At 50.2% G+C, this 14,859-nt stretch overlaps 1 protein-coding gene across 1 annotated transcript in view; it reads right to left on the bottom strand.

Annotated features, from left to right (window-relative positions):
- The window catches only part of LOC144769111 (uncharacterized), an 80,257-nt gene that overhangs the window by 4,018 nt on the left and 61,380 nt on the right, over positions 1-14,859 (bottom strand). Inside the window, exon 2 of the mRNA XM_078653113.1 lies at positions 14,378-14,515. Within this exon, the coding sequence (XP_078509239.1) occupies positions 14,378-14,515 (138 nt within the window). The remainder of the gene's footprint in view (positions 1-14,377; positions 14,516-14,859) is intronic.

Below are 14,859 nucleotides of genomic sequence, written 5' to 3'. Positions count from 1 at the left end.
GGAAAGAAAATAAAAAACAAGTAATAGGAAAACAGTATCAAAACACAGTAAAAGTAGAAATAAAATGCAAAATATACACTTAGGGACTTAGGGAGAGTGAGAGGGATAGATAATAAATAAAAAAGATCAGAAAAACAGTGTAAGAAACAAAGGATTGAAAAGATTGGAGAGGGAAGAAAAACAAGCCCAGAACCATGCAAAAAGTAGAAAAACAAGATAACCGTGCCCATTGGCGACGGCGTGGTGAGGTTTGCGTAATATTTCCCCCGAACAAGCAATCCGCGTTGCTGAACGTCAGGAACATCTCGCGAGCATGCGCGAGCATGCAGAACAAGCAACTCTGCATGCTCTCGGAACTCCACGTGTCGTTGCAGAATTTTTTTGCCGCTTCACGTAGGTTTGCGTAGGTCAGCTATGCGAACTCTGCCCGGGCTTGCCTTAGAGTGGGGAGGCATGTTATGTTATGTACTATCTCTTCTATAGCGCACGGCTACCCCGAAGGGTGTCCCGGCGCTTTGGCAAAGAGACCTGAAACCGAAAAACACAACACGGCCGCTCACAGTAGTCACAAGAATTATGAAGAGAAAAGCCAAGTCTTCAGCTCCCTTCTAAAAGAAAGGAGATTGTTGGCTTTACGAAGGGTAATAGGGAGCTCATTCCAGCGGCATGCCGCCAAGTACCGGAAGGACCGTCCTCCCATCCGAGCACGTCTAATAGATGGTACATCGGCTTTAGCCAACCCAGCCGACCGCAACATCCTCCGCGGCGCATAGAAAGCCAAGCGCTTCCTGACGTAGTTCGGGCCAACTGCATGAAGGGCCTTAAACGCCAAAGTAAGAATCTTAAATACGATTCTTTTGGAGATGGGCAGCCAATGCAACCTTTTAAGCAGATCCGAGGCTCTTGCTCTCCGTGGAAGGCCAAAAATAGTTCTTGCCGATGAATTCTGCACTATTTGCAGCCTGGCCAACAAATATTTAGGCAGTCCTGCAAATAGAGCATTGGCGTAGTCGAGTCGCGACCCGATTAACGCTTGAACAATAATTTTTTTGTACTGCAGGGAAAGCAGCGGAAGAAATTTTCTAAGCATCTTCAAGATGCCGAAGCATTTTCCGGATAACCCAATGATGTGGGGTCTGAAAGAAAGGCCGTCGTCGCACAACACCCGAAGGTTCTTAGCTTGGGACGACGCCTTCTCAGGAGGAAACATGTCCTGGGGCCACCACGATTTCCAGCAAGGATCAGGAGCACAGCCAAAGAAAAGCAGCTCAGACTTATCTGAGTTGCATTTCAGGTTGTGCCGTTGAAACCACGCAAAGACCGCACTCAGGCAGCCTTTGATCCTGGCGCCATCAAAAGCCTCGCCCTTCCTGCAAGTAAACAGGAGCTGGGTATCATCAGCGTAAGATATGATCTGGGCACCAAAAGCCTCCGCTACCTCCGCCAGAGGGGCCATATAGATATTAAAAAGGGTGGGGCTCAGAATAGACCCTTGGGGAACCCCCACCTCTAGCAGGGGCATTTCAGCGGAGAATGGAGGTGCCCAGATCACCTGTCGACGACCCGATAGAAAGGATTGAAACCAATCCAACACCGTCCCACGCAGCCCGATCTCCCAGAGTCTTAAAAGGAGACCGTCAAGTGGGACGGTGTCGAATGCCGCCGACAGGTCAAGCATGACTAACATAGCCTTCCCCCCTAGATCTAGAGTTTCCCTGATGGCTTTGGTGACCTCAAGGAGGGCTGTCTCCGTGCTATAATTAGCACGGAAACCAGATTGAGAATCATGGAGGATGTTGTTGCTCTCGATGAAGTTGGTAATCGAGAGCTGTACATGTTTCTCAACCACCTTCGCCAGAGCAGGAAGCAGGGAGATTGGCCTATAATTAGCCTGCACCAGGGGATCTAATGTAGGTTTTTTTAGTTGAACATTACTAAAAGAAGGTGGTATTGTACTCTGCTATTCCAGTAGAGTGTCTGCTAGGGTATGATCTGGAGTCCTCCGCATGGGCTGAGGTAAGGTGAGAACCCATGCAGCCATGCTGGGCATACCATGCATGGGTGTGTGTAAACACAGGAGCTCAGTTCAAAGCCCAGGGTGAAAAAGAGGAGTTGGAGCTTGGAATAATGGTCAAATACTCCAGGAGAAATGGCAAGAAGTGTGGGAAACCAACTTCTACTGAGACAAAAGCTCAGGTCACATCTTCTCAGGAAGAAGACCTGTCAGCCGTTGAGGGAAGTGAGCCCCATCATCTTGGCCCTTACCAGGTAGAGCTACTAGGCCCAAGGGGACCCTTGAGGGAAGATCTTTGTCAGGGACAGAGAACCCGCCCCACTGTTGAGAGCCTGAGACAGCAAGCTGCCGACCAGGAAAAGGGAGATTTCTGTGGCTCCCACCAAACCTATTGATAGAAAGGACTCCTGTATACAGAGACCCCAAACCTGGTGCCAATAGGAGAGTGGTAGTGCCTCTGCAGTACAGAGAGTTCTTACTCTCTCTAGCACGACATACCCCTAGCTGGGCACCTTTTTTAATTTCTTGAGACTTTATTTTAATTTCATGAGATTTAACAATAAGGCAATCTGAAATGCACAAGGTGATGGCGTCCATTTAGTGACACTGTGTGGAATACAGAACAACAGTATTCCCACGGCGCATCAGTAATAGTTATGCCCAGGTCCTCTTGCCAGTCATGGTGAACCTTAACAATACAAGGCTGACACGTCTCTTGCAAGAAGTCTTATAAGGTTGCGACCATAAGCATGGGAAGTAAGCCTGCAGCAAGAATGTGAGAGCTGGCAGTTCCAGAGGCTCTGGCAACGTATCATTCAGTAGGGTCCACATCATATGATGCTCTCTATAGAAGTGAAACTGTGTGAGTACAGTAGGTGCTTCACATTCTGCACCAATCTGGGACGGATCACGCAAGATTTTGGCATGAAAGAGGTCATCCATGTGTCGTATACTCAGGTCACATAGGGCCACCACGGCAGCACTCTCCTGTCCCAGTGAAAACCAAGCACACCACTCCAAAGGGAGTTGTGGTGAGTACAGGAAAAACCTGTAATTTAATCTCTTTAGTCCTCAAGGCTTTTTTAACGTCATGGAAAGCTCGCCGTGCATGTTGCACCTTTGTGGTGAAGTCTGGAAAAATGGAGATAGTTGCATTATCTATTCTGATTGGTGGTGCACAGCGAGCAGCCTGTAGGATTACGTCTCTGTACTGGTAGTTGAAAATCTGGGCAATGATGGGATGCGGTAGGGCCCCAGGCCTCGGAGGGGTGCCCGGCACTTTGTGGGCCCTCTCCACCGAGAAGTAATTGGATAGTCCCTTCAGCTTGAGTGACGGCAGCACAATATTTTCTATGTACAGGTCCACTGCTGGCCCCTCTGTTTTCTCTGGGACCCCAATGATGCGGACGTTATTACGGTAGGAGCTTCCTTCCTGGTCCTCCAGCCTCATCTCCAGGACTCTGGTTGTGGTCGTGAGTTCTTGTACCTTCCTTTGTAACACTTTTGCGTCCCTCACTAGCGTTTTGGTAGCATCCTCAACTTCTTTTACTCGGGCACTCATATTTCTCAGGTCCGTTCTAATCAAGGTGACCTCTGTAGTCACTGTATCAATTTTCCCAGCCAGGTCTGACCTCACTCCCTGTATTGCCGACATTATGTTGTATAATGTAGGTTCAATAGCAACTGCAGTTTGAGGCAGGGCGGATCTGGATCTGTCTCCGCCTCCTGGTTGCCCACCAACTCCTTGGGCAATGCTTTCTTGTCCATTTTCCTATGGTGTCAATTTCGGGGCCCTTTTCCGGCCCATTTACATAAGGTTTTTACACACAAATATGGGTGGGGGAGACCAGCCGGCAGTACTCTCCTCCTCCTACTTCGGTCAATCCACGTGCCTGGTGGCCTGTCGGGGTTCCTATCAGCTGTCCCCGTGTAACCTCCCCCAATCAGCTCAATCTTGTTGTGCGGTCCAACGTAGATCCCGGTCACTGACCCCGAGTTTTAATGGTCCCGCCGCGGGCTGCATATCATAAACGCTCTTCTGCAGGAGAGCTGAAGACCTCTAAACTTCCAGCTGCTCCACCACCTCCGCAGATTTTCACCGGCTTATGCTCCCCTCCAGCCGTTCTTTCCTTGTAATTCTGATGTGGTGACTGGTCGGGTCTGTCCGCTATCAGTGGGCCCCAGAGCCGAGCTCCAGCGTGTGGTTGGTCTCCGGCCCCTGATGCCCAGCAGCCTCCGGGTCTACAATGCACCCGAATCATCTCCTTGGGGCAGGATCGCTACTCTCGTGTAGTGCCCAGTGACTTTTCTGAGTGTCTTTTCCACCGGCATTTACCGCTGGTCGCCTTTGGCCGCTACCTGCTGATCTCAGCTATGTGCCTCAGCTCCAGATGCGCTGACCCCGCCCCTCAGCATCCAAGCGCATCGCTGGGGCTCGTGAAGGGTGACCAAGTGGCATGGGTGCAAATTTGGGACGGTTAGTGTAAAAATTCAGGACGAAGGGTCAAAATTCAGGACAAAAATTCAGGACGGAAGGTCAAAATTCAGGACAAAATTTGGCAACAAAAGGTAAGTTTTATAGACACAGCGGAGGTGGCGCAATAGTATACAAGTAAGTAAATAGGCAACCAACATAAGTACAAGTCAAAATAAGTTTATATTAGGTTGAGATACCACGCACTTCACGTTTTTAGGTCGCGCCTGAGCCAGCGCATGCGCTGGTCTGTGAGACATTTAGTAACTGGGCTTTTAAAAGTCCTACCACAGTTCTTTGGCTGGCATAGAGCGTCCGGTTACGCGCACAATGACAAGCAGAGGCACCATCTGGCTTTCCTCTCTCGTCATGGTGCGCACACGTCGCACACCACTTGTCAGCCTGCTTATACTTTTGCCATCGCGGGCACGCACCACTTCTGGTGCTTTTTTTTTTCTTTTAGCGCGCGCACAGAACTCCCAGGCTTGTTTACGCGCACACACGCACCACTCGCATGCTTGTTTCCCTGATGCTCTGCTCCGCTGTGCCCTTTTCAAGAGGTAAATTAGAAACAATATTTATGTGGCCCGAGATTTGTTAATTGTTTACAGAGTGAAAGCTCTTTCTCTCCTTATCTTGTCTCTCCCTAGCTTTGCAACCCCTCCCTTTATTTGCCTCCCTTTTTCTCCCTCCCTAAATATCGTTCCTCACTATCATTCTACCTCTTACACCATATCTTATTATCTTACCCTCCTCCTGCCTTTCTTCTTTCTCCTGCTCCGTTTTCTCCCTCCTATCTCCGTTTCCCTAGTTGACATGGCGCCAACCAGTGTTGTGAAAGCTTTACAGATTCTCAGCTATGAAAACAGTTTAGTATCATGAGTTGTATCTCCTGTCTATGTTTTCTGTTCCCTTTCCTTCTTTGTGTCCCTCACTTGTTCCAGTCTTTTCTCTCCTGCTCTCTTCACGCTCCCACACTCTTCCCTACCATCAGCCATCCCCTCTCACCCACTTTCTCTCCCCTCACCCCACTCCCCCGAGACGCCACCTCATCCCTGCGGGTCGCTGTGCGGTTTCCATTCATCCTCCGCCAGGTTGGCATTAATTGCTAGCGTGTTACAAATATCTTTGTAATTGGGAGCCTGCGTGTACAGTGGCCTTGCTGTCGGCCCTCCCGCCCCCACCACTGCAGGCCTCCTCTTCTGCCCTGCGTTGAATGAGGTAGCTCACTGGACCCGCTCCAAAGCGCCTCCCCTCCCCTGGCGCCAGGCGCTATAATGAAGGCTTGTATGGAAGCGCTTAAGCGTGGACAAGGAGCCCAGCTCTGCAGACAAGTCTGCGGTGTGGGACAGAGAGCTGCCCCGCCCGGTGATCCGCCATCTTGGTCGTCCTGTTCAGGAAATTACTGGTGGGGCCTAGTCAAGGGAGTAGCCAAAATATTAAAATGCTCCCTCTTCAAACCAAAAACCTTAAGGCACCATGCAAACTAAACAAGTCATTACGATAATCCTCAGAAGAGCTCTCTTGTCTATTCCATCAATGCATCTACCCATTCATCCTTAACTCCACCTGCTGATATCCACAATGTCACCTTTATATTCTGTTGTGCATTTAATCTTTCATCCATCATTCAGTCTTTCACCATTCTGTCCATCCACCCATCTATATCCAAACCTATGCATCCATCTCCAAGCCCATCCATCCATCACTCCTTTCACTCATCCATCCTTCCATCTGTATACCCTTTCACTACATTCATCCTTGCACTCTAGCCATCTTCCCTTTCACTCATCCACCTACCCTTTTACTCAGCAATCAAATCTTCCATCTTTTCTCTCATCCTTCCACCCAACCACTCATCCATCCATTTACCCTTTAATTCATCCATCCACTCACTCATCCGTGCTGTCACTCATCCATCCACCCTCCCTTCCACTCATCCATCCATTCTTTTAATCATCCATCCACCCTTTAATTCTTCCATTCACCCTCCCTTTCATTCATTTATTTACCCTTTAATTCATCCATCCTTTCACACATTGAGCCATATTTACATTCATCCATCCTTTTGCTCATCCATCCAACCTTTCACTCATCCCATCCATCAATCCATCGATCCTCTTTTACTAGGCCATCCATCCTTTCACTCAGCCATCCACCCTTTTACTCAACCATTCAGACCCACTCACCCTCCCTTTCACTCATCCATTCCCACCCACCCACCCTCCCTTTCACTCATCCATTCCCACCCACCCACCCTCCCTTTAACTCATCCATTCCCACCCACCCTCCCTTTCACTCATCCATTCCCACCCACCCTCCCTTTCACTCATCCATTCCCACCCACTCTCCCTTTCACTCATCCATCATTGCATCCATTTGTTTACTTACCCATCCACCCGTTCATCCATCCATTCATTCACACATTCACCCTTTCATCCACCTACCTTCCCTTTCATTCATCCATTCTTTCACTTAACCGTCCTTCCACAATTGTATCCATCATCCTTCTAATCCCCCTTTCACTCACACACCTACACTTCAGTCATTTCACTCACTCAACCAACCACCCACCCTTTCACATTAAGTAGAGCCCAAATCACAAACTCCACCCATGCCCCTGGCCTAGTGCTGAAATTGAAACAATGAAATCAGGGGCCCAAAGTTTTTTGAATGCTGGAGTGAAGGATACCAAAGCTGCCTGGTTTTGATTTCACCTCCTACATACATTCCAATCGACCCGCTTCAGGCGGTAGACTCCTGATTCTTAAAGCAAAATGTGATTTAATTTTAGCGGTCTCCTGCCTGAAAGTGCCTCTGCTTCAATGGAAGTCAATGGGAAAAATGCGTTCCCCCGATTTGCTTTTCTAAATCTCCACTTTTCTTTAATTCAATGGTGGCAAATACGCTCATACCTCTTTATACCGCCACCTTACACTTCTGCCTCTGTATCTCACACTTACAAATTATTTTTCATCCCTCCTTTCTCCCTTGTCATTGTATTCCAGCTGTTAGGGTGGGGCCATCCTGCTGAGCGTCACTGTCCGGGAGGAGTGTTTATAAGTGTTTCACCAAGCAACAGTTGGTGTTGTTGCACCAAGGATATTCTGCTGCATAACGAATTACTTATAAGGTCCCAAAAGCAAAACCTATTGGCTCTGCCAATGCTTGTTCAGTATGCGCGCAGCTTTGAGCAACTGTGCAGGCCTGTTTGTTGTATTTCATAGGATTTAAGAATGTTGAAGCTCTAGGTAATGGCAAAGCTAGCACATATTTAGGCAATGGTGGTTATCAAAATAAAACAATTGATAAAAGCATCCTCCTTAATATTTTGCAATGAAACTTTTACAAATATCTTCTTACAAACAACCTTGCACCATTTCCCCAAGGAATTCACTTACAGTACTCCAGTAAATCAAGACCTTTTGTTTGCTCTCTTTCATCCTAATTGTGGAGATAATCGCGCTGCTATACTACCTTGATCTTGAAGCTATTTTAGCCAGTGGGATTTGCTGAAACTTTCAGTGATAGGACAACTTGGCACAGATTAATGCAAGAAGAGAATGTTGGCAGTAGTTTTACATGCAATTGTGAAATGGTAGGCAAACTATCAAATGGATATGCAGCTCATGGGGCAGAAAAATATATTGGATCCACAGGTAGAGAAATGGCACGTGACAGTGAAACGTTTTTTTGCATTACCTTTTAGATGCAGAACTAAATATGTAAAGAAAGCAGCACTTCTGTAAACCTATCACATCTCAGGTGTTTCAAAATTGTGTATGTGTCCTAATCTGTTAAGCTTGTGACTTGCTTTCAAAACAATTGAGCTTTTTTTGTTGCTTCCCTTAGTATAAAACATCTGAGATAGCATGCCTTCTTACATTCATGTTCACAACATATCACTTCATTGTCTCATTTAAAGTAGGACATCCCAACCGAGAAACTCAAGATAGCCACAAGAAGCAGAGCAGAGAGGTGAATGAAGGGGGAGGGGGGGGCGGGGAATAGACAGTGAGCCAATATAATATAGCAAACATTTCGCGAAGAGCCTCCCCTTGTGCAGTTACAGCTGAAATAAGAAATCTTTCACTTCAGGTAGCCTAACATGTACTCAGCAATTAACACCCATTTCGCATTCAAGCAGCCTTTACGTGTGCAGATTAACTATTTGCCCGCATTTCCATTTCTTTTAAGCAGCCCGGCCCCCTGGCTTCCCCTCCCGCTGAATCCCTTCACAGGAGGCCCCCTCCCTTCTGCTGGGCCTTCTCAACTTCTGAAAATACTTGTCCTTTAGCACCAAGGCTAAAATTACGGACAAATGCTGTCCGTGGAAACTTCCTTCACGGACAACGGACATTATGGTGAATTCACGGACAGTACATGAAATTTACGGACCCTACTGTAGCATCGTGCTACTAGTAAATACAGACACTGGTGAGGTTACAACTGGAGCTTTATTCAGTACATCCAGTGCCTTCCTTGTCCCTACACTAACTGCCCCTTTCCTGTCCTGTCCCCTCCTCTTCCCCTCTGCCCACCTAACTCCGCCCATCCCAACTACTAGACTGCTAACTCTATTACATCTCCCCCTTTCTTAATAAAGCAACAAGTGAAAAGACTAGAGATTAGTCCATCTCTGCAATCAGTCTCTTGGGGGGCCGCACGTGACGGCGGGGTCTCGCTGGTGTGGACACGCCAGCTTCAGGTGAGGGCTCTTCGGCAGATGAGGGTCCGGTGTCGGGTGCGACAGTCTCAGGATTGTCTCTGTTTTCAAGTGTGGGGACCACAGGTATATTTCCATGGATTTCAGGAGAACACTTCTTGAAATGAGAAGCGTTGCGGGTGACTCTTCGTGTTTCGGATTCGGCCGTCACCATGGTGCCCTTTTGTTGGGTAATCGTTAGTGGCTCATCTTTGAAGCGACAATCAGTCTTTTGACGTTGCTCCTGCTTGACAACAACTCTGTCACCTTCGTTCAGGGAGGGGGACCGGGCCCTTCGCTTGCGGTCCGCATACTCCTTCATCTTGTCCTTGCGGTGTCGATCCGTTACGGCCATGTCTCGGCGTTGTTGATCTGACAGGGGTTTTCTCAAGGCTCCGTCCCATGTGGGGATCCGATTTCTCATTGTCCTCCCAAGCATGAGAGTCGCAGGGCATTGGCCCGTTGTAGAGTGGGGGGTGGTCCGATAGGCACTAAGGACCTCGTTCAAGGCTGACTGAAGATCTTTCCTTTCAGCGGTGGCTTGTTGGAATGTCCTCTTGATGGTGGACATGAATCTTTCCACAGTGCCGTTGGCCTGAGGCCAGAGTGGCGTGACTTTGCGATGTTGAAAGTCCATGTGTTTCGCAAAGTCGCTGAACTCATGACCGTTGAATGGGGGCCCATTGTCCGTCTTGATGATCCTGGGGACACCCCAAGTCGCGAAGACCTCTTCAAGTACCTTAAGGGTGCATGTGGCATTGGTTGATGATATGAACTGGGCCACTGGGAATCTGGAGTATTCATCCAGGATGACAACGACATACTTCCCAGATTGCAGGGGGCCATAAAAGTCCATGGCAACTTCTTGCCATACCCCATCAGGCAACGGGGTCATCTGTAGAGGAGCAGGCGGATTGCTGTGGCTGGTCAGTTGACATGGGTGGCAATCTTTCAAGGTGTCCTCGACCATCTGGTCGAGAGCTGGGAACCAGACACGTTCTCTCAGTGCTCTTTTGGTGGAGACGACTCCTCGATGGCCTTCGTGGGCCAAATCGATTACTCCTTGTCTCAGGGTCGTTGGTATGACTAGTCTGTGATCCCTGAGGAGGAGGTCGTCACTGGTTACCGATAGTTCGTCGGAGACATGCCGGAAGGCTTGTAGTTCTTTCCTGACAGCAGGACTTTCTTCTTCCTCCTGCGGGTGATATCTCCACCTATTGGTTCGGGTGCGCTCAATCACTGTTTGTAAGGTGCTGTCGTGGCTGGTCGCTTCCCGAATGGCGTGCATGGGGATGGCTGGTGGACGAGCATGGTTGGTCACAAAGTGAATGTATTCCTCCGCAATAGAAGGCACAGTCTCTGATGAGTCTCGGGGGTGGCGAGACATATAATCGGCCGGATTCTCATCCTTCCCCGGTTTGTGAATGATGGAGAATGTGTACTCTTGCAGCCGCAAGCCCCATCTCTCAATCCTAGGAGGCATTTTGCACTTGGGATTGCCATAAATCGTGACAAGGGCTTGATGGTCAGTTATGAGCGTGAAATGTTTCCCATAAATGAAAATGTGAAAATGTTCGCACGCCCACACAACGGCCAGGCTCTCCTTTTCCGGTTGGGAGTACCGTTTCTCGGGGTCTGTTAAGCTCCTGCTGGCATAGGCAATGATTCGTCTCTGATCCGACTCATGGTCGTACTGTGCCAGGATGGCCCCTAAACCCACCGGGCTTGCGTCCACAGTGATCTCTGTCTTTCTCCCCGGATTGAAGTAGGAGAGGCACTTGGCTGATTCCACAGCGTGTTTGATGTCCTTGAAGGCACGCTCGCACTCCGGAGTCCACACAAATTGTGCACCAGCTTTCGTGAGAAGCCTCAGGGGGTGACTCACCGTGGCGTAGTCACGAATGTAGCGGGCGCAGTAGCTGGCCATCCCGAGAAATGAACGCAAGTCGTTGACATCTGCCGGACTCTTGGTGTTGTTGAGCGTGGCGATTTTGTCTGGGTCCGGTTTCCTGCCACTCGCAGAGAAGATGTGTCCGAAAAACTTCAGGGTTGACTGATGAAACTCACACTTCTCTTTGTTGAGAGTCAACCCAGCCTCCATCAGAGCGAGGCAGACACGATCGAGGGCGGTGTCATGTTCCTGCGGGTTTGAGCCGTAGACCAGGATGTCGTCGCTGTAGTTAAGCGCGTTGGGGATGTGGTGGATGACAAGGCGTATGGCCTCCTGGAAGATCTCGGCGGCCGAGGAGACGCCAAAGCTGAGGCGTTTGTAGCGGAAGAGACCAAGGTGAGTGGCAAAGGTCGTGATGGGGCGGGACCTGTCGTCAAGCTCGAGCTGATGGTAGCCCTTGTTCAGGTCCAGCTTCGAGAACACGGTTGCCCCGTTAAGAGCTGCGATCATGTCACTCAGGAGCGGGCCTGGGTGCCGCTCCCGCTCAATTGCTTGGTTTGGCAGGCGCATGTCCACGCAGAGACGGACATTGTTCTGTGAGCCTTTCTTGGGGACAATCACCACCGGGGACACCCATGGGGTGGGGCCCGCCGTGCGCTCAATGATATCTGCGTCCAAGAGCTCCTGCAGTTCACGCTCGACAGCGGATTGCAAGTGGAACGGCACTCTCCTCGGGTGTTGGGCCACTGGTTTGATCTTCTCGTTGATATGCAGGTGGATCTGGCGGCCCTTCAGCTTCCCCAGGCCTCGGAAGAGGGAAGGGAACTTTCCGGCGCAGTCCGAGATGTCATGGACGTTGAAAAGGATGTGCACCAGCTGAAGACGTTCCGCCGTGGGGAGGCTCAGCAGACAGTCAGCTTCAGGGCCCTTGATCACGTGGATAACTGCTGGGATGGAGAGGTCGCCATACGTTAGGGTGGTGTCAAATTTGCCCAAACATTGGAGAGGTTTCTTTGCCATCCAGGTGTAAACGCGGACAGGTGCGAAGTGCAAACGTGGTTTGGGGTCCATGCGGTCATGTTCAGCAACAGATATGTAGTTAAGTGATGCCCCGCTGTCCATCATGAACTTAGCTGCATGATTTCCCACTTTGATGTTAAGGCGTGGATAACGTTTGAACTGATCGTGGTCAGCAAAGTTGACATACTCGGTGGTGTAGGATGAGTGCCTGGAGGAGGACGATCTTGAGTCTCTTGAGGGGGAACGACGGTCCCATCGGGAGCGCCGAGAGTCATGACTCGAATGTGAAGACGTGGGAGATCCAGGAGGTTCTTCCCGAACTGCTCTGATGTGATGACGTTTGGCCTCCGAGCGTGAGGGCCGCTGCGATCCTTCCCGTCTGCCGCCATCATTGTGTTTTCCTTTATGGTAATCCCCACACATGGCCTCAAAGTGGTTGGACCGTCCACATTTCCGGCACCGCTGGCCCATGGCAGGGCAGGAGTCAATGTGAGGATAATCGAACCCGCACCTGAAACATCGCCTCGTGCGTTCAGGTCGGCGATCTCTCCTGTCAGATTCCTTTCTTCTGTAGTCCGGGCGTCGCCTGGGTGAGTACTTGGAGCGCCTCGATCTGTCTCGCGGGTGACGCCGTCCGCTGTCGCGCCGATCCTGACGTCCCTGCCGTCTCTCAGTGATGCGGTTGGCGTGCTCACGGCTGGTACTCGGTCCTGTTTCAATTTCCGCCGCATTCTCTTCGGCCTGGTCGTACAGTCGGGAGTTTTCTTCGATTTCTGCAAGTTCTTGAGGCTTTCTCAGCAGTCGCCGTCTCAGGGACTCTGAGTGGCACCCCGTGATTATCTGAGATTTGATGGCTGCATCCGGCGAGAAGTTGGTAAAATCACAATGTAGGGACTGCCTCCGCAGCCGATGTATGAAGGAGCTCAGTGGTTCTTCTTTACCTTGGCGCTGCTGGTGGAATTTATGCCTCTCATAGTCGACGTTTCTTTTATGCAGAAAACGATTGTTCAGAACAGTTCTCACTTTATCATATGTGTCACCATCTGTGGCTGGAATCTCTCGTACAATCTTGCTTATTTCACGCCCCCCTAGATTGCGAAGGGCTATGATCTTATCCTTGTCTGGTTCAATTTTGGACCCCTCAATGTAGTCCTCGAAGTCCTCGAGCCATTCTTGCCATTTTAGTCCCATGCTGCTTCCTGTTGTGACTGACAATGGCTCCGGGGCGCGCAGGTGGGTGCCTCCCGTGACATCCTTCTGCGCGCGAGGGTTAGACATCGTGGCACTGAGCTTTGACGCTTGCGTCAGCCTCTTGCGTCAGCGACTGACGTGCGTTTCCAAGTTTTTTGTCACTTGCAGTTGGCAATGCTTGTTTGTTCCTTGCGACTGTCAATGCTTGTTTTCTCTCTCTTCTTCTTTTCACTGCTTCCAATGCTTGTTTTCCTTTGTTCTATATATTTTGTTTGCTGCCTGACTTCAAAATGGCCGCCTCCACTTTGCACAGGGAGGCTGTCCCAATGGTCGCCTGACTCCAAGATGGCCGCCGTGGTTGTCTGCAGGCACTACTTTCTCTCTCTGCACTCAACTCCTCTTCTACACACAGGACTCACCGGCGATGATCTTCAGGGGCAGCACCCTCCTGATTCAGCTCCCTCTGGTCACTGCTGCAGGCAGGTGAGGTTGGGGTGGGCTCCCTCCTTATTTTGCAGGGTCCTCGGCGTCAGCATGCCAAACCTCACGCATCCGGCGTGAGGTTTTCACTGTCGGGACTCCCGCGGTCATTCAGCTCACCGCGCTCGGCAGCGCCTGATGGCAGACTCTCGTGGGGGTGATCCAGGCTGGAATTCACCACTCTCTGGCCACAGCAGGTGTCAGGTGAGGTTGGGGTAGGCTCCCAACTCACTTCCTCGGTTCCCGCTCTTCAGCGCCGATCGCGTGCTAAACCTCACGCATCGGGCGGGACTCGCGCTTTCGGCGCGAAAGGCTTCACACAGCAGCGGATTCTTCTTCTCAGCGCTGCAGGGGACAGGGTGCTCTGATGGGGTTCTGCAGGCTTCAGTTATGCAGATCCCACCCTCGTCGCCAGCTGTAGCATCGTGCTACTAGTAAATACAGACACTGGTGAGGTTACAACTGGAGCTTTATTCAGTACATCCAGTGCCTTCCTTGTCCCTACACTAACTGCCCCTTTCCTGTCCTGTCCCCTCCTCTTCCCCTCTGCCCACCTAACTCCGCCCATCCCAACTACTAGACTGCTAACTCTATTACACCTACCGCTCGTCACTTGAGTTCGAGGCTTTAAGTCTGTCTTCGTCGGAGCCGCTACGCCCGCAACACCAGCCGGAAACAGCCGCTTCTTTGGATCGCTAGGTGCCGGTAAGCCCCCCAAGTTCCTGGTCTCACGATTTGTGGCTTCCGGTCAGATTGTGTCCGGATTTATGGGGGACTTACGGGTCTGGCTCGATGGAGATATCCCATTGTGGCCATCTTGCTTTGTTGCTAGCCACACTGAAGTACTAATTGGTCTCAAAGTTCGGTCATGTATTCGGAAGGCTGAGATGAGCATGATGAACTTTCAGCAAATTCTGAATGTTTACGCCACAGACTATAAGAAAAAAGAAAACTGCATGTACCAGAATGCAATATGCCATTGGCTCTGAAAACGACTACTTGCTGAAGATCTCACACATGATGATGACGTAAGGATCACTTGTGACAGCTACTCATGAGTGCAGCTCTACAACGTCCTGACTTGT

Source organism: Lissotriton helveticus, chromosome 7, assembly GCF_964261635.1.
Source record: "Lissotriton helveticus chromosome 7, aLisHel1.1, whole genome shotgun sequence".
In the NCBI taxonomy this organism is placed as follows: domain Eukaryota; kingdom Metazoa; phylum Chordata; class Amphibia; order Caudata; family Salamandridae; genus Lissotriton; species Lissotriton helveticus.
The sequence above is the reverse complement of the archived record's forward strand: the minus strand, read 5'-3'. Positions and strand labels throughout refer to the sequence as shown.